This window comes from Pelodiscus sinensis, chromosome 9 (assembly GCF_052426305.1).
Source record: "Pelodiscus sinensis isolate ZL-2025 chromosome 9, ASM5242630v1, whole genome shotgun sequence".
NCBI lineage: Eukaryota > Metazoa > Chordata > Testudines > Trionychidae > Pelodiscus > Pelodiscus sinensis.
The window spans coordinates 22,823,803-22,843,799 of NC_143060.1; the positions used below are offsets into that span (position 1 = coordinate 22,823,803).

General features: G+C 38.6%; 1 protein-coding gene across 1 annotated transcript in view; it reads left to right on the top strand.

Moving 5' to 3' along the window:
- The window catches only part of LRRC7 (leucine rich repeat containing 7), a 399,063-nt gene extending 382,224 nt beyond the window's left edge, over positions 1-16,839 (top strand). Inside the window, exon 26 of the mRNA XM_075936231.2 lies at positions 13,541-16,839. Within this exon, the coding sequence (XP_075792346.2) occupies positions 13,541-13,648 (108 nt within the window). The 3' untranslated portion in view covers positions 13,649-16,839. The remainder of the gene's footprint in view (positions 1-13,540) is intronic.
- Positions 16,840-19,997: the final 3,158 nt, after the last annotated feature.

The window sequence follows — 19,997 nt, forward strand, 5'->3', positions numbered from 1 at the left end:
TTTTCCGTAAAAGGGATGCAAATTAGACACAGCGCAATTGCAAATGAAGCGGGGATTTAAATCTTTCCTGCTTCATTTGCATAAACATGGCTGCCGCTTTTTTCCGGCTCGGGGCTTTGCCGGCAAAAAGCGCCAGTCTAGACGGGGATCTTTCGGAAAATAAAGCCTTTTCCAAAAGATCCCTTATTCCTGATTTTAAGAGGAATAAGGGATCTTTCGGAAAAGGCTTTATTTTCCAAAAGATTCCCGTCTAGACCAGCGCTTTTTGCCGGCAAAGCACCAAGCCGGAAAAAAGTGGCAGCCATGTTTATGCAAATGAAGTGGGGAAGATTTAAATCCCCGCTTCAGTTGCAATTGCACTGTGTCTAATTTGCATCCCTTTTACGGAAAAGGGGTGCAATCTAGACACAGCCATTTAGTTTAGAAAAGAGAAGACTGAGAGGAGACATGATAGCAGGTTTCAAGTATCTACAATGGTGTTAGAAGGAGGAGGGAGAAAATTGTTGTCCTTGGCCTCTGAGGATAGGACAAGAAGCAATGGGCGTAAATTGAAACAAGAGTGGTTTAGTTTAGACATTAGGAAACACTTCTTAACTATCAGGAGGTTAAACACTGGAATAAATTGTCTTCGGAGGTAGAATCTCCATCACTGGAGATATTTAAGAGCAGGTTGGATAGACATCTGTCAGAGATGATTTAGACAGTACTTGGTCCTGCCGTGAGGGCAGAAGACTGGACTTGGTGACCTCTCGAGATCCCTTCTAGTTCTAGGATTCTATGAGTCTATGATTCTAAAGTCACTTTATTCCATGCCATCTGCTGTAATTTTATTAAAATGGACTGAAGGCAGTAGAAATTACACTGCCTTTAGTCTGCATGTACGGCAAAGTGTCCTTTTAATTTTTTTTAAACATCAGTACTATATCATGTAAAAAAAGCTTAAAGAAATAATCACTGTGGGTTCTGAATGTTCCAAAATATAAATTGATTTCATATTGCTGGACTTTTAAAAATGGACTTGGTTTAGTGGACCAGGGATGAAAACATGTACTGGCAAAAAACACTGAAGAAAATAATGCATTGACTACAATCAAAGTAAAATTGATTATCTCAGTCCATTCATATATTCCTCAACCTGAACCTATTTAATGGCAGTGCTCTTAAAGTCATTTTTATTGTCTGAAATACAAACTCATTCAACAAAGTAGTGTGGAGCAAGAATGGAATGGTCAATGCTTCCTTCATTTTATAAAATGATATGCTTAATTTGTATTATTATTAATCAAAGAATGTTTTGTTGTTTGGGGTTGTTGTTTTTGGGGGTAGGGGCACCCAAGCACTTTGGCAGGAGAAGAGGTATGCATTAAACATTTTTTATTTGAACTTTCCCCATGTAGTTAAGGAAATTGAAAATTCATAATTATAGTTTCCTGCTTCTGTGTTCTTCTAGGGATGTAAGCATCTAGTCGATTATCCGATAAGCAAAAGCACTGAATCCCGCGTTGTCCCAGCCAGCACTGCAGATGGCCCCTCAGAGTAATGGCCTCTAGCACTATGGCCTTCTCAGTAGTGTCCATGGACCTTGGGGTTTTCCAGTCCAAACCCAGGTCTCACAGTCTGTGGCAGGGGCTTCAGAGGCCCCCTCTGCTCCTCTCCCCACTCAAGCTCTGGGACCAACCACTCTTCCTATGCAAGAGGAGAGGGAGGACCCATCCCTGGTGACAGAGGAAGGACAGTCATGCCAAGCCTCTTTGTCCTCATCCCCAGATGAGGCCATCATGGCACCCCCACCGATAGTCCCCCAGGACAGCACCAGGACTTTTTAAGAGGGTGACAGCACACAGAGACTGCCAAGTGAAGGAGGCTAAGGACACCCTTTTTTGGGTTTTGGGTCAGGTCGCCCTGGCCAGGGTGGCATTGCACCTGCATGCGGTAGTCACTAAAATATCTAACGCCCTATGGCAGATGCCCTTCCCCTTCCCTCCCCCTGACTGTGAAAGGGTTGAGCACAAGTACTTCATCCCAACCAAAGGGCACAAGTACATGTGCATGCACCCAGTGTCCAACTTTCTTGTGGTAGTAAACCTCCGGGAGAGGCAAGTCCATCCTGTCCTGACCCCAAGGAATAAAGACTCAAGAAGACTGGATCTGTTTGGTAAAAAAATGTATTCCTTGGCAAGTTTTCAGCTACAAGTAGCTAATCATTAGGCCCTTATTGCCAGTTATGACTTGAACAAGTGGGAGATTATGTCCAAGTTTGAATCTTTGTTCCCAAGGTGCCTAGAAAGGAGCTTAGAGCTCTGGCTGATGAAGGGATGTCAACAACCAACAGCATTGCAGGTAACCTCTGATGCGGTGGACTCCACAGAGCATTCAATGGCGTCCCCAGTGTCCATGTGCTATGCGGTGAGGCTGTTCTTGTTGGACTTGGCACCAAAGGCCCAGCTTTCTATTCAGAAAGTCCCATTTGATTAGGCAGCCTGTTTGTGCAGCATACTGACACTAAGTTACATGATCTTAAGGACTCCCGTTCTACTCTAAAAACTTTGGGGTTGTATGTCCCAGGGCCAGAGAGGAAAAAGTTCATTCTGCACCCATCCCAACCCAAGAAGTCCTCTCCTAAGCATGACCCAGCCCCAGAGAAGTCTAACTCATTCAGGCACAGGTCAGACAGGCAGCCTCAGTCTCCTTCCTAGCCATGCTCAAGCCACTCCAAGCTCACTTTAGGACTACTTTCTCTCTGCCACATTTAAAGAATGAGACCAACAAAGGTATTCTGGGAAAAGGTTCACTGGACAATAACCTGGTAGTTAAGATGGATGGCTTTACTAGGGAAAGATAAATTTGTATGTGCTATCACTAAACATATGACCTTATTCTTACCTGGCTCTCAAGTAACATGCGGTACAAAAATTGCTGTTGACATATTAGTAATTGGCTTGAATAGCACAAAAAGAGCTTCTTTGCTGATTTCAATCCCAAGGAATTGATTGAAATCAGAGTTGCTAAAAAACAAAAAAACCCACAGATTTCCCTGAGTAGCAAAGTTGAGAAATATCTGAAAATCTGGAAGTATTTGGATCTGGGATATTATTTCAATTAGATTCCAGGTCCAAACTTTGGATTGGAATGAGGATATAGACTTCTCTAGAGTTTGGAGATCTTCAGATTGGGATATTAGGTTTGGATCTACCAGGGCATAATTATCCACTGTCTTATTTATATACTCCTGTGCAGAAACTGATAACTTCTCTTGAGTATGTTTTTTTCAACCCATCTTGTAATAATAATATCTAGGCCCCATTTCTCTAGTTTGTTTATGAGGAAGTTATGTGGGACTATGTCAGAAGCCTTACCAAAATCAGGTTATATTATGCCTCTTGCCTCTCCCCAATCCTTAGGTCTGTAAGGCTTCCTGAGGAGGAAATGAGGTTGGTTTGGCATGATCTGCTCTTGAAAAATCTGTATTGGTTATTAGATAAGATCCTATTGTCCTCTAGGTCCATACAAACTGATTGATAATTTGTTCCAGTTTGTTTCTGGGAACTGAATTTAGGTCCACTGGTCTATAACTCCACAGATAATCATCCCCTTAAAAACAAAGAAAAGAAAAGAAAAGAAAAGAAAAGAAAAGAAAAGAAAAGATGTGCTATGTTTACTTCCTTCATACACTGGGTCCTTCACCCATCTTCCATTAATACTTGAAGACTATCACTAATGGTTCTGAGATTGCTTCTGCTAGTTCGTTAAATACTCTGGGAGAATTTCATCAGACCCTGCTGACTTGAATACATCTTGTAAAAAGCTGCATTATTATCCTACAGCCCCAGAAAGTTTAGTGGGTTTAAAGTCTGTTTAAGACGCAATTAATAGCATGAAATTATTCAGCAAGTTTTGTACATTGAGATTATCAATAAAGGTCAACTGAAATAAATAGAAAATATAATTCAGGGATTCTAATGGGTTGTCTTTGCTCTGTTTTAAAGCCATAAATATCATTTACTGTCTATTATTATAAAGAAGTCACTGAAATCAGAAGAAAGATGTACTAACTGATGTATAAAATTAACAAGAGTTGTCATATATTCAGTAAACACAATGGCTATGTCTAGACTGCAAGCCTCTTTCGAAAGAGAGCGTCTAGACTGCACGTTGAACTTTCGAAAAAGCGGCTTGCTTTTTCGAAAGAAAGCATCCAGTGAGTCTGGATGCTCTCTTTCGAAGAAGCCCTATTTACATTGAAGAACGCCTTCTTTCGAAAGAGGAACTTTCGAAAGAAGGCGTTCTTCCTCGTGAAATGAGATTTACCGCCATCGAAAGAAAAGCCGCGTTCTTTCGATTTAATTTCGAAAGAACGCGGCTGCAGTCTAGACGCAGGTGAGGTTTTTTCGAAAAAAGGCTACTTTTTTCGGAAAAACCCCTGAGTCTGGACACAGCCAATAAGAAAATTCTTGGATTTGTTATTCATAGCTGAATATGACTATTCACACTTTAAGAACAAGATAGTTTTCTTATGATTTTGATATGGAGAGTCCTAGGACTCAAGGCATCTGTGTTCCAATTCCAATTCTGCCTCCGGTTTATTTAATTACCGTAAGTAAGGGCTAGTCTACTCTGGAAACTTATATCAGCATGGATCCAAGTGTAAACAGTGCTAAACAGAACTATTCCATTGACCTAGCTACTGCCCCTGAGGGAACTGGGGCTAGGTTTACACTATAGCCTTTTTTTTTTGAAAAAGCTACATAAATTGCGCTCTGCAATTTGCATACCTTTTTCCAATTGCTTTTCCAGACGGGGCCAAATGGCAGAAAAGCCTCCTCTTTCAGAGGAGCCCTTATTCCTCATAGAATAAGTTATACAGGGCTCCCCGAAAGAGCGCATTTTCTCTTCTGCAAAAAAAAGCAGAAGAGCAAACGTGTTCCGTGGTCATGGCAGAGTTTTTCCAGGATACCTCTAGTATCCCAGAAAACCCCTGCAATATAGACATATCCTGAATTACCTAGGCTGATGGGAGAATCCCCCTCATCAGCATAGGTATTATCTATACTGAAGAGCTACAGTGGTTCTCCTGTAGCAGTTTATAAGAAGACATACCCTATGACACTTAAATATTTTGTATCCCAATTTCACCACTTATAAAAGAGGATATTAATACAGTTATCACATGGAACCATTGTGAGATTTAATTCATTAATATTTGTAAAGTACTTGAGACTGTCAGGTAGAAAGTGCTGTATTGATGCCAAGTGTTAATTATTTGGAAGATGAAAAATCATTTGTTTCCGTAGCTTCTTTTTGGCCTCTTTATTCAACATTAAAAGATATCTTATTATCAGCCAGCATTCTCATATCTTCAATCCCTCATTAACTCATAGATAATTTAACTGCTTATCAGGTAAGAAACATTTATATTATTATAAAAATGGCAGGAATTTTAATAGGTTATTTTAGAATTGAATGACTGTAGTGTACAAGTCCACAAAATGTAAGAAAAATATCTGGTTACCCTAAATAACTTTTGGTTTCATATGTTAGAGTGTACTTCAAGGCTATCAACATCAACCTAAGGAGTATTTTCAGAAAGCAGCACGCAGCCAATTTGCATGTTATTTATATGAAAAAATGAAGAATGTGACTTTCTCCTGTAAGAAAGTAAAAATAAAAAATAATGCTTCAGGTCTTCCCCTTTACACACAGGTGGCTACGTCTACACTGGCAGTTTCTTGCGCAAGAACTCTTTTGCGGAAGAGTTCTTGTGAAAAAACTCTTCCACAAGAGAGCATCTACACTGCCATGTGCTTTTGCGCAAGAGCATCCATGGCAGTGTAGACGTTCTCTTCCACAAGAAAGCTCTGATGGACATTTTAACCATAGGGGCTTCTTGCACAAGAAATTCATGTTGCCTGTCTACACTGCCCTCTTCTGGAAGAGCTCTTGTGCAAGAGGGCTTATTCCTCCTGGGGAGAGGAATAACTCTTCCAGAAGAAACCCTGTTTTACAATGCTATACTGTAAGAAGCTGCCAGTGTAGACGTAGCCACAGTGTAGTATCTTTCTATCAGTAACACCACTGACTTCAGTGGAACTACCCCAAAGAGCTAACGGTGGCAGAACTTCACGGTGAATGATTGCTAAACCTCAAGATTATTTGTTACTTATTTAGAAGTTTTTCCAATATTTGATGGGTGCACAATATAAAATTGTTGAGGAAAGAAAGGCTCATGCTTTAGTGACCAAATGTTGCCATTTCTTGAAACAAAAAATGGAGACAACATGGAGAAAAAGTTGCCTGTGCCAGGCAATGTCTCCTAAAGGCAGAGTATATATGTGAAACCACTGCTCACAGGATATGCCAGTCCTTAGGCTATTTAATATGATGGTGTGATGAACACAATGGAAAAAGGGGAACTTCATGCTTTACAGGTTGAAGCCGCAAATAAGTTCTGGTCCACCCTCGGCCTCTGAGCAGTCCTATGCAGTTTCTTTGGGACTGTGAGGGACACAGGAGTTATATCCACCATGGAAACAGCAGAGGATAAGACCTCAATTTGCACCTTGCAGTAGGGATGTAAAATAACATTTTTAAAAAGTTAACCTGTTAAATGTTACATTTAACCAGGTTCCCGTGGGCAGTGGTAGGTCCAGCCAATTTGGAGCAGTCCACCACCCACAGTGTAATATGGGAAGGGGCTGCTCCACCCTGGCTAGGCCCATCATGGGTGGGAGGCTTCTCTGGATGAGCTGGGCCCACTGCCTTAACCGTGGGCAGGCAGCTGCTCCAGCCCAGCTAGCTCCCCAGTTAACCAGTTATTCCAGGAAACATACCAGTAAGGGTGATGCTTACCAGATAACTGGTTAACCCAGGGGTTCTCAAACTTTGTGATACCATGACCCCCCCCCCCAAGTTGCTCACGATCCCCCTGGGGGTCGGGACCCACAGTTTGAGAAACACGGGGTTAACCCTTTATCTCCTTACCTTGCAGTAGTACTGAATGGACAGTGGTGGGTCTTCACCACGCCTCGTTTTAATGGGAAGAAGGCGATATTAAGTTTTGTCACAGTTCTATAGCTAATAAGAAGTTTACATAGGCTGGAATTTCTAAGAAGTATAAGAGAGCCTGGGTCCACAGCCAATCACAGGCAGTGAAGCACAAGTTAATTACAACTGCTACTTGATGGTATCCTGGCAATGTCTAGTAGCTCCACAGGCCTGGGTTCTAGACTCATGGACTTTAAGATGAAAAGAGACCATTGTGCTCATCTAGTCTAACCTTCTGCATATTAAAGTCCACAGAACCTCACCTATGGGGCTTTTTAATATTACTCTATTGATAAGGTGATTCTAGCGCTGTAGTGTACATTTATCTTGAGACAAATGTGGCTAATACAGTTCCTCTGAGTTAGGAAGTATATCTAATTTAGAGGTATTCAACAAACAGTAATAGGTCAGAAGGATGATGGCAGAGCTTGAAGCAGCTAAAATTCCATCATTAGGTTGAAGGATCACCGAGGTAGTTTCCCTTTCTCTATTGGATTTCATCTAGCTCCTAGATACTGCTAAATCACCCCACTAGAGATTTTTTACCACAGGTAATCTTAATATTCTCAGATAAGCCAATATGGGTTTTTATATGTTATTGAACTATACTGTTAGACCATAAGTAACTGGGGGCAGGCACTGTGTGCTTCACCAAATGCACTTCTAAAATTCAATACATAATAAGCTACCAACTGGGGTAGCTCAAGTGCCCCCTGTTGCTGTGTGCCTCTGTACAATGGCAGAAGAGGGTGGAGCTACTGCTAACCCCCTCAATTCCTTCTCACTGATGGTTCTCAGAGTGAAGCCAAGGTATTTACTCAAGTGTTTCCCTCTTTTGTTGTAAATAGCTGACATTAATTAATAATGATAACATAGTGGCAAATTATCCAAAACCCAGCCACTATGCTTTCCTTTTTCAGATTTCAGAACCTGGCCATTGCTTAAATTCCAGCCAACAAACATGGGATGGATTCTTGGTAAGTCTGCCATAAATTAGAATTTCCAAGGATTTTTCTGTAACGATAAATTAAATAAATGATGAAAAATGTTATAAACTATATTTCTTTTAATTGCAGATGGCAGTAAGAGCACATGAAGAGGCAGATACTTCCTGATCCCATTTCAGAGCCAGTCTTCCGTTCTGAAGAAATATTGCATAACATAGTCCATTGTAGCGCATGTTTAGAATGTCTAAGGTATCAAAAGTGAGATTTTTGTATGTGTATTGGGGAAGCTGGTTAGCATGCCCCATGTAAAATGTGTTGGGTCTCTGCAATAACATGCATGCAATCTGATGTGGCCCATGACTGGAGAATATTTCTCCTCAGAAAGCCTGCCCTTTCTGGGTTTTTATTTAAGTCAACGATGACATTTTTAGGGAATGTAGGGAAATAATGGCAAATGTACAGACCCAATCTATAGCAGTGCCCATTGAGTAAATCATGTTACAAATATTTCAGGGAACTACATTGGGTCAGGGCTGAACCACATCCTTTTCAGGTGAAAAACTGCTAATTACTCAAATTTGCCTTCTTGTGCAAGTCCATTCAGGAAGGAACCTCAGAGCTACAGTGCTTCATGGTCTACAAATAAAGTTTTTGAGTGTTGAACTCTTAAGGCCTCCAGGTTAAAAATACCTCCTTCTTAACTGCGGCAACAACTGTGACGCAGAATGAAATTTTCTTTGTTCACATAAAACTGTACTTTCTGAAGCTGTAACAAGCATCTGAATCAGAAATTATGGTAAGGAAGGAAAACTGGTAGCAGCATCGGTGCAGATGATCTTCAGTTCCATGGCTGATTTTTATAAGCTATTTGTTACCTTTTGAGGTGCACTAAGTCTCTGAGCCTATTGTACAATTCAGGTGTAAAGGAATTTCTAGTCTGCTTACACAGTTGCCTTCATTTGACTTGACTTGACTTGACTTGACTTCGCTCACATTTGGTCAATATTTTACACCCATTTTACAGTAACTTTGTGTTATGGCAGAGCAATTTTGCATGGTCTAAAACTCTTATTTTGATCTGGAATGATCTTGGTAACAAAATAACACAACTCTATAAACTCACTGGCAGTTAATGTCTAGGCTACTTTTGTTGGGGAAAAAAACTATGAGGGTTTTTTTTGTAACTGAAAGTTTGTCATTCAATGGAAGCTGCAATACAATATTCTCTCTCAGAGGATTCAGTGAAGACTGTCCCTCTTTCAAAATGGCTGTCATCTCACATTTTTCTTAATAAGCCTACCACCTGCAGTGACATTACTGGGGTGGGGGAGGGTATTACGTTGCTATTAGCAGTCTCTTTAATTTGGGATATGAACACTGAAATTAATTAAACTTAATTGAAGTATCATCACCGTAGGACAGCGTTAACTGTTTGGATGGCCACACTGTACATTTCTATAATTAAAATGTTTTGATTCATTTTAACTTTAATTACAACTCCAAATTTCCTATATTTGAAATTATTTTAGTTTAGTTTTTATTTTCATTTCACTGAGTGTTTTGGGTTTTTTTGCGTGGGAGAAATAATTACAATATCCCTATATTTTTACAGTAAATTATTGCTATTATTGATACTCTCAACTTTGCTGCCATCTTTTTGTCCAGGAACTAGATTTAAATGGCAATACAGGGTACAAGGCAGTGGAGAGCAAGGCCCAGAAACCCTAAATGTACATGGAGTTAATAGTTTGCATTACAGGGTGTGGAGTAATATAGCACATAAGTTGAAAGGAATAGAGGATTCCTGACTGCCATTCATCCATATATTACCTAACAATTTTCTTTCCAATTGAGGCCTGTTTAGACAGTATAATGCAGGGTAAAAGTAGCCTTTTTCCGAAAAAACTTCACCTGCGTCTAGACTGCAGCCACGTTCTTTCGAAATTAAATCGAAAGAACGCGGCTTTTCTTTCAACGGTGGTAAACCTCATTTTACGAGGAAGAACGCCTTTTTTCGAAAGTGCTCTTTTGAAAAAAGGCATTCTTGAATGCAAACAGGGGTTTTTCAAAAGAGAGCATCCAGACTGCCTTTCGAAAAAGCGGCTTGCTTTTTCGAAAGTTCCGCTTGCAGTCTAGACGCTCTTTTTCGAAAGAGGCTTTTTCAAAAGTATCTTTCGAAAAAGCCTCTTTCGAAAGAGGCTTGCAGTCTAGACATAGCCTCTGTAAAGAGGGTTTCTCCAGTGACTAGGGCTGGTCCCATGCAACCCTCATTAGCAGAATCCAGCATAGAGCATTTTGTGGTTGATAGGGGAGGGATATGGCCAGAGTTCACTGTGCTTTAGCTTATTCTGAGTGAGTTCAACAGACCTCAGTTAGCTGTGTGACTTTGCTGTAACAAAGATCAGCTCAGGAGGCCACTGTGTATCACATTAGGAGCCAAGAAAGCCTCAAAAACAGTCCTGAATGCCAGTATGTCCTTTTGGGGGTTTGCTTTTTGACACATAATGAATGCCTTTGAAACTTTCTGCCTGATATTTGTACCCTGTTTCACAATGCTAAATGCATTATTGTATTAAGCAACTTAAAATTAATAAAAGGGGTTGCTCTTTACTGTAGTGTTGTGTTTCTGTTCAGCATGTCTTCCTGTTAACTTATTTAATTATACCACACACACATAACTGTTGTGGTACTTTACTATTAATTGCATGGCAATTTCCCCACCATCAGGAGTTTGCATCCAGAATCCTTTGCATTAGTGTGTTGATAAAGATTTCAACTGTACAATTGCTTCTGAAATGGGATATTGTTTGTGTTTCATGAAGAATGGAATATAAAGGACTCTTCAATTTTGTCACAACACTCCTTTGCTTGTTCAAGACAATGGTTGTGTTCAAGTAGACCAGGATCTGGAGGCACATATAGTTTATTAAGAAACTGTAGTCCCACTGCAATATCATTACAGGCAGTCCCCGGGTTACATACAAGATAGGGACTGTAGGTTTGTTCTTAAGTTGAATTTGTATGTAAGTTGGAACTGGTACATATTGTAGGGGAAACTCTAGCCAAACATTTCTCCAGAGCTCAGTTTTATTCTCCCACACCTCACTTCCCTCAGTCCTTTATTCTCAAGCTGAGGTGTCTGCTGAGAAAAGCCACTCTGTGTCTCCCCGGTCTGCTGGGGGGGGGGGGCGCTAGCTTTGCGTCTCCCTGGTCTGCTGGGGGAAGCAGCTAGGGCGGGGTTGCCTCACCCCGTTTGTAAGTAGGGATCCGATGTAAGTCGGATCCATGTAACCTGGGGACTGCCTGTATTTTAGTTTATGAAATGCACTTCAACAAACTTCAAACCTCTTTACAAAAATTAAAAAACAATAAACAAAATCAGAACAAAATTATGTTTCCCTCAAAGAGTTTGATACTGCCTTTTCAGTCACCTTTCCTATCTTTGATTAAATGTTGCTGTCAACATATATTTGTCTAGGCATTAGATTTAAATGGCAATGTGTAACTTTATGCTGTGTTTGTGTAGAGAGTTGCATGTGTCAGAGAGCCACATCAGCATTTGGAATTTAGGGAAGTTCCTCCAGATTTATACTGATTTAACCAAAAGCAGATTTGGTTCATCTAGGTCACATGAATCCTGTCAAAATAGAGCATTATTTTTCCTTGGGCTCTATAATCATCATTTGTAGTATTATTTTTAAAAGGTAATCCTTCTGTTTTCATTAGTAAGCTATTCATGTGTTAAAATTCCAGATACCCCTCATCCCCAGCACAGCTACCGTGCATATAGTGTCAACTTTCTGCGGTGGCCCTGACTTCAGTGCGGTTACACCAGATTTTTTTTGCCTACTATAAATAACAAAAATCTGATCTAATACAACATACACACAGTTTTGTATATGTAGGATGCCGCAGAAGGTATGAGTAAAACACTGGCCTACAGAAAAAGTCCACTGAATACTTAAAGAGTATGTGAGCCATAGCATACCAGCAGTCAGCAGTAGATAAAGCACTTGAAAAAAAAGCACAAATGAAGTAATTCATAGTCACACATCTTCTGAGCATAATGTGAAAACATCAGTGAATGCAGCCTTAAAGTTGGCAGACATGCCTCCCCCCAAAAAAACTTGCAGCAAAAGTGGACTGTGACATTTCAGTCATGTGCTAGAATGCAGATGAAATAAGGAAAAAAAACCCTCTTGGCTGTCTCTAGTTGACAAGGTGTCAAATATGCGCAAGTATGCATGACTGCGTTGGGGCCACATTGTGACTGCTGGCTGTAGCTAGTATGTGGCACGATCATACATCTGGAATAGCTTATGCCATTTAATCAGTAGTCTGATTGGGTATGTCTACATTTGCCCCCTCGTTCGAACTAGGGAGGCAAATGAAGCATACCGAAGTTGCTAATGAAGCGTGGTATTTAAATATCCCATGCTTGATTAGCATATTCGCGGCCGGTCACCATTTTAAAAAGCCGGTAGCCCGAATTAACTCGCCACGTGTAGATGCGGTAGTCCGATCCAAAACCCTTCCCTCGAATTAACTGTTACTCCTCGTGCAATGCGAGGAGCAATGGCATGTTTAGCATCAGTAGCTTGGCCACAAAGTAGTATTCTCTGCCCCTGTGATGGTATGCTTAGACTCAAGAATTGGATCTTTGTGCTTCTGAGGTGAGAGTACAAGATCAATCAGGTATGGTATTTAGCTACTGTGACATACAAAGTAGAGATTAGGTAGAACTAAAGCTAAGCAACTTGCTCAATAAATACATAGCTGTCCAGCTGCCATTTTCCTTGTCATTGTGAACTCCTTTTCTGTTAATACTTGTTGCAGAATTAATTTCCTTGGAATTTTCATTTGGCAAATACAAGACTTAGTGCCCTATAAAGAAGATTATTAATAGATTCAGAGGGCCTGCTCCCTGAGTTTAGGGTTCAGCCTGCAGCCCCTGGGCATACAGAGCTCCCAATCGCTGCATTTAGGAGTTCAACACTCAATACTCAGGCTTCTCACTGCAGATAGTGCACTCTTCAACTAACATATCCCCATTTTCCATATAGCATCCTTCTCTGTGTGCCATGTTTGCTCCCTTCCATGACCTCTAGATGATGATAGCATAACATGTACACTCTTGGCTATATCTTCTGCTTGCTTGGAGACCTCTGGAACTAACTTTTTTTATGCTTTGTCACTCAACAAACCATACTTGCTGGGGTACCATTTCCTTTATGTATCCTGTGATTAAATCTATACTCTTGATGGTCCAGTTCAATCTGAAATTTTATAGCTGTAATTTTTGTGTAATATACTGATAGAGAAGCATTTTTTTAAATTGTAATGTGAATTGTTAGACTATTACTATTTAATTCACTTGTTGTTCTCTTCAAGGCCTGGAATCGCATTTCTACATAGTCCAAATGGTATTTTTAATTTTTAAACCATCGAGTGTCTTTTACTATAATTTTCAGCTCTCCCCCCCCCCCCAATAAGAAAAAGAGTGTTACACATACTGTCATTTAATTTTTTCTGTTTTTATTTGTGTGTTACAGGCAAATGGACACAGTTTTGTACATATGGAACATGAGAAAGCTGTACTACTACTGAAGAGTTTCCAGAATACAGTAGACCTAGTAATTCAACGTGAGCTTACTGTCTAAGTATTTTTTATAAATAGTAAACATATGTCTAGCCAGATCTAACATTCAAACAAATTTATATATAGGAAACAAATTTTGCCAATTGCTGGACCAATGGCAAACATTAGTGCCAAATGTATAATACTATATGTTAGTACTGCACCTCTTGAAAAAATGTTAACTATATAAATGATGTTCATGTGGTTATGTATTAGTTTTAATTGTCAGCCTCTGGCTGTGCATTGGTGCAGTTTCTTTTTTAATCAAGTTACTTCTCAAAGTGGATTTCATATAACTTCAGAACACAAAAGCACACAAAAGCTCTTTATGAATTTTGCTGTCCATCAAAAATACTGCCTCAAAGTTGTATATACCTTTATAAAGAAAAACATATACTGCGTTGTAATGCCCATAAAATATTTCTATCACCAGTGGTATACTAAAAGATTATAGAGAAAAATATTTTCATAGACACCACTAAGAAAATATATATAAAATTTGAGCTTTAGTATGTTGACTTTTTTTTCAATGCAAACATATATATGCCTTATAGAAGTAACTATACATGTACAGTGTTTAGTGTTGAGTCCATAATAATTTGCTGAATTATTGCAATACAGGGTGAAATACTTCATAAACTATGCTTTCAACCCTGGAACCTAAATATAATAGTCTAGAAAAAATTGCTTTTGTCTGATCCTTTTAGCTGATTACATGTAAGCTTGTGAAATAGACAATTTTAAATAGTGATGTTTCTCAAATAAAAGCAATGAGTAGCGACTGAGGGAAAACCTAATGCTCTAGTTTTGTTAATGTTTTATTATTTGTTTAAAATTATAGACCCCTTTCAATAATTTTAATTGTAATTCTCCTGCCATCTTATTCTGAAACAAAGTATTGCACCCCCGAATAAGGATGGCCACATTTGGCCCTTTGTGTGCAGAAATTCCATTGAAATCAGTGGGACTACTCAAGAGTCAGGTACAATGCATTGCTAGTAAGACAAGATGCTATTTAAAATATTTTCTCCCAGAAGTGTGCTATGTAAGTAGTAGTAGATACATCTTAGTGTAATTCTAGGGGGACAAGAACAGACACAGCACAAAACTACATTACCGTGGTGTTAGTTCAGTAATCCAAGTCTTAATCATTCCTATAGCTGACAGGATGGAAAAATCAATTTCTGTGCCATGGATAAGTCTACAAATATTGGATCAATCTTGTTTTCATTTAAATCAATGCTAACATGAATGTGACTGCTAATGTCAGGAATGGTCCTCTTATAACAGTTTTTGAACAAAATAAGTTGAGTATTCTAACCTTTAATCTTTTCATTATTTTATTGAACATTTTAAAAAACAAAATGGCTATGGTAGATTTTAAAGGTCACCGTCAAGAATATTTTAGTTAATTTAAGGTGTTTATAATAAAATTTTTCCTCTTCCCTCTGATTTATATATGGATTAGTTTTAATTTTAGTTTAACTGAAAATTACAATGAAATGCCTTTAAAAAAAAGTCAGTTTCTGTAATGTCCTGTTTACTATATGGTCTTCTGTGGCTCACTAGATAGCTGAGATATGGCTTGTTCCCTAATTACTATTTTGAATTTGTTGCTTTGTATCTTGTTTGATTTAAATTTATTTTCACCTCACATTTGATGACTGTTGCAGTGTGATAGTATGGTTGAAGATTGGGTCAGTCATTTTCATCAGGATGACAAATTGTAGTTCTGAAGCAGCTAGGGACTTGGGATGCAAGGAAATGCAAGTCTAGGGCTTTTATTTTTATTTACATGTGTTGCTTGGTTTTAAAATGGTGGCTGTTCATATCCCCTATATTGTTTGCTTTCCACAAACATGAACAATTTCTCTCAGAAAACAAATGTTCATTTTGTACAAGTCTTCACACTGGGAGTGCTGCTGCACTCATACATGCAGCAGGCAGAAACAATACCATGTGATGTATCTGACCCCAACTCATGCACATAGCTCTAATATTAATATTAAACCCAATTTGAATTTATTTGCTGAAATGTCTTCAAATGGTGGAAACTGAAAAATTGAAATTTCCTTAGTACTCAAAGAACGAGAATCAAATCAGTTATTGAAGGTAAAAAATTATTCAGTTATTTGTATCACCCTGGGGTACAGGGATGCAGCTTGATAAGTTATGCAACATCTTTAACGGTATAACACCTGTACAATTGCAGAGGCCAATATTCAAATTCTCCATATCATCAGTCAAAAGATAAGCTTACATTCATTCTTTACATGCAGAAATTCACTCAATGTGAACACATTAACAATAATATTTCCTAGTCATTCTGTGGAGATTTCATTGTAATTTATTTGCATTGCTCAATATTTCCCTTGACTGCTGCTTTTGGCAAGAAAACTGAGTAAATAAGTTAGTTTTGAGTCATGTTGTAACATTACTTACTATAGAATGGGATGCAGCCAACCATCCTTCCCCTAAGCAAAACTAGAAGACAGAATCCTGAAGCAAGTTACAAAATTAAATATTTTATTTATGTAGCACCAAGATGTGGTAGACTTTATTTTACAGAGACAAGTGGGATGACAAAAGTTCTGCCCTAGGGAACCTACAAACTGCATGGACAATATGTTGATGAAAGATGTAATATAACAAAAGTCAAGTGATCTTTAGTGTGTTATGTTCATGACCACATTTTGTTGATGGATATTTGAGATCCTCTTTTTATTACAGATATTTATTATGCCAATATACTTTAAGTCTCAGTGTTACAAGATGCAAGTAGCTTCTTTATTCTCCTTACCTCTCCTCCAGCTCTTTCTTGTCCACTTGACAGTTGGCTGTATGCAGATCTGCATTTGGGGACTTAAAGACAATTAATTAAGGCGGGAAGCTATTGCTGGGAATAAAACATGACATTCCAGTGGAACTTCTCTCATATTTAGAGCCTGATGATGCAGTTCTTACTTAGCCAAACTTCCAATGACTCCAAGAGTTTTGCCTTGTAAGCTAGCAGAAGTTCATGCTTTTCATTCAGATAGTAGCTCAGTTCCAAGATGCGTCTTCCCCACTACACCCCACTCTCCAAAAAGCAAGCATGATTTCCTTTGCATTTTGCTGTATTTATATACAAATTGGCAGAGGGACTGCTTCTATTCTGAGCATCTTGTAATGATGCAACAACTTTTCCTTTTTCTGGAGAGATTTAATTAATGTATGTAAGTAACACAGAATAGGCATACGGTTAGGAATTTCATATTACATGTTTCATCTGAAGAAGTGGGTTGTGCCCACAAAAGCTCATGATATCATCTACATTTTTTGTTAGTCTCTGAGGTGCTGCAGGACTATTCAATGTTTTTTAATTTTTTTCATGTATACCTTAGTTCATCTGCTCTAGAATCTCAAATTAAGCTTGAGACTCTAGAGCAGATGAATAGCATATATCTAACATGACATTCTGGAGTATATTCCATAGATGTAGTGATTTTCATGTTTAGTCAATGAGTTCTGAGACAGGCAGCTGTTATCTCAAAATTTACATATCCAGGCACTCTACACCATATGCTTTCATATCAAGTACCCAATAGCTGAGACTCAGGAATATTTTTTTAGCTACTAAAGAGTATTTTTGACAGTAACTGAAACATGGTTTTTTTAGAAATAACACCAGAAACTCCAAATTGCCTTTGAAACTTCTACCCTTTTCAATTTGCAGCTTCCTGTCAGCTTTCAGCTATGCTAAATTTGTTCCCATGGTAACACTTCTGCTAGCAGTAAAACTGACATTACTTTTTTAGCTTTCTGCACAACAAAGCTCATCTAGCGCTCTTTAAGTAAAGGCTAGATTAAAAGTGCATGGTATTACTACAGCTCCCTTATTCTGGTTTTCAGCAGCAGTTAAGGAACATAAAATGGTTAATATAACAGCTCACATGGAATGTCACTATACAAAAACTAGAACTTATCATGGTTTAAATTCCCAAGCGAACTATGATGCTAAGAATAGAATCACAGTAAGCTAATGTAATGAAAATAAGTTGCTGTTTAGAAACTTAAATCAATCATTGTATTTAGTATATTTCCAATATGCACCTATTGCACAGACACTATGAAAAATGTATAAAAAAGTATCACACCTTTTGTTATACAGCCAAACCTGTATTAGGCTACTGCAACACAAACTCCTCAATTAACCATATTTACACAGCTACATAAAATTGCTTTATGATTTAAGAAAGGGTACAACACACTTTTGTGTTTCCAGTTTTATACAGAAACCCCTTTCCAGATATTTAGGGAGTGGTTTGTTTGCATTTGTAAAGCTTTTTCTCTTCCCGGTGGCATCCTACTGGTTGATGCCACAGTGGAAAACCTGTACTAGTCAAACAAGCTCTGGCCACAGGTCATTCTCAAAATTGGAGAAATATCTAAAGAGACAAGACCACAGGAGACTCAGTCCATTTCCTGAAGGAGTCTCTTGTCTCAGTAACAATTCTTTACCCATTCTGGTTTTGTTTATTATTGATTTGAACAGGGCATTATAATAAGTTTAGTCACTTTTAATTTAGAAAGATCTAACCAAGTGCATTTTCATAAACTGAAATGTATTTTCTAACCAGCCAGATGTGTACAAAATATTCCTCTTCCACTATTCATCACAACCCTTCAGTTTTGTGCAGTTATATTACAGCCAGATATATTGAGAAACTACTCAATTATAACTAAGGCTGCTTCTTGACAATATCTCGATGTTATACAGAAGGATAATTTTAAGGAAGTTCGGTACTGAATCCCCATGGTGTAAATGGTTAAAATAGAAAGCTGCCAGCTTTGTTTTTAGCTCATTTGGTTATTTTTACAGCTGCAAACTCATACTACAAGCACTTCCTAGCACATCAGTAATCCTTGACAGTTCAAAAAAGCATCTGTCCATTAAAATGATCAAATGTAATATGTTTAGGAAATCTGCTTGCCAATAGTGATGTGAAGGACAAGTCGACAGGATAGTCATCTAGTTGCTTCCCTCCCCCCTTGCTGCCTCTATCAGATAGAGGCAGCAATGGGGGGAGGGAGAAGATGGGTTATGTCAAAGCGGCAGTGCCTGGGGCCAGACCCTGGACTCTACTCAGGGCTGCTGCTTTGAAAAGCTACGTGCAGCCTGGAGTCAGCTGGGGTGTCCCCACGCTGCACGCAGAGTTTCAGAGCGGCAGTGCCACATGGAGCCAGGGATCAACTGGGGACTGACCCCAGGCTCCGTGCGGCGCTTTCGCCTTTGAAGTGTAGCAACAGCCACGCAAGCCTCATTGCAACTAAAGTAAACATTAATATAAACCATCAGGTTGCCAGGATTCATAAAAGGACGCACAGTTACAAATACCAGTGTTGGACTTTCAATTGGCCATCCAAGAGTAAGATGTATGACTAGCTTTTCAGTTTCTGTGTCTGGCATTCTTATATTTTAATCTTTCAAAATGTAAGTTTTACAAAAATGTCATCCAATTAATTTCAAATAAGTGGAATAAAATTAAGAATTTTGCTTTTTAATTAACCAGATTTGTTTACTTCACTGTACTGTAAACATGAGCTAAATATAAAAGCAATGATGCAACTTTCAGGCCAGTAGTTTGGAATGGATATAAACTGAGTTGATCTTTTTTTGACTCCAGTTTTGCTATGCTTAATAAATGGCGTTACAGCCATGTGTGTGCAGCACAACAATGACACCCAGAGGCCAGGCAATGTAACCAGAGCTCCTTTTCCTCAGAGTGGCAGTTTGAATTTGGATCAGCTCTCAATGAAATTTTATCTTTGCAAAAGTAAATTCTCAGAAGGTATCATTTAATACTTATAGTGTTTTAACCAGATCCTTGTTTCTTTAGAAATTCTTTGGCAATCCTTTTGAGCATTAATACAGACAATTCAAGCAGATATTCTGTATATTAATGCACTCCATTTCATTGCATATAGTATTTACTTGTCCCCATGTAAAGCATTTAGTGAAGAACCACCAACAAGCCACAACAGCGCAGCACAAGAGGCTTGATATTTATAAATTGGGGCCTTTTAGGCCTCTTTGCTAGCCTAAGTGGCTTTACTCTGCAATCATGGTCAAAACAAAGACTTATGTTACGTTTTCTACTTGTGAGTACTGTATCCAGTTCAAAACCAACAGCTTACTTTATTAAAAATTTTACCATTTTATAAAAGACATGTTTAATTATGATGGAGATGGCTGTATTGTAATTAATATTTTGAGATAATTGTGATATTGAGCTTAAATTATATACAAAAAAAGTCATTTTTGTATGTGTTAAAAAGATTGCTATATTACAGATGACTGACTGTACTTTTCAGTTTAATTACAGTATTGA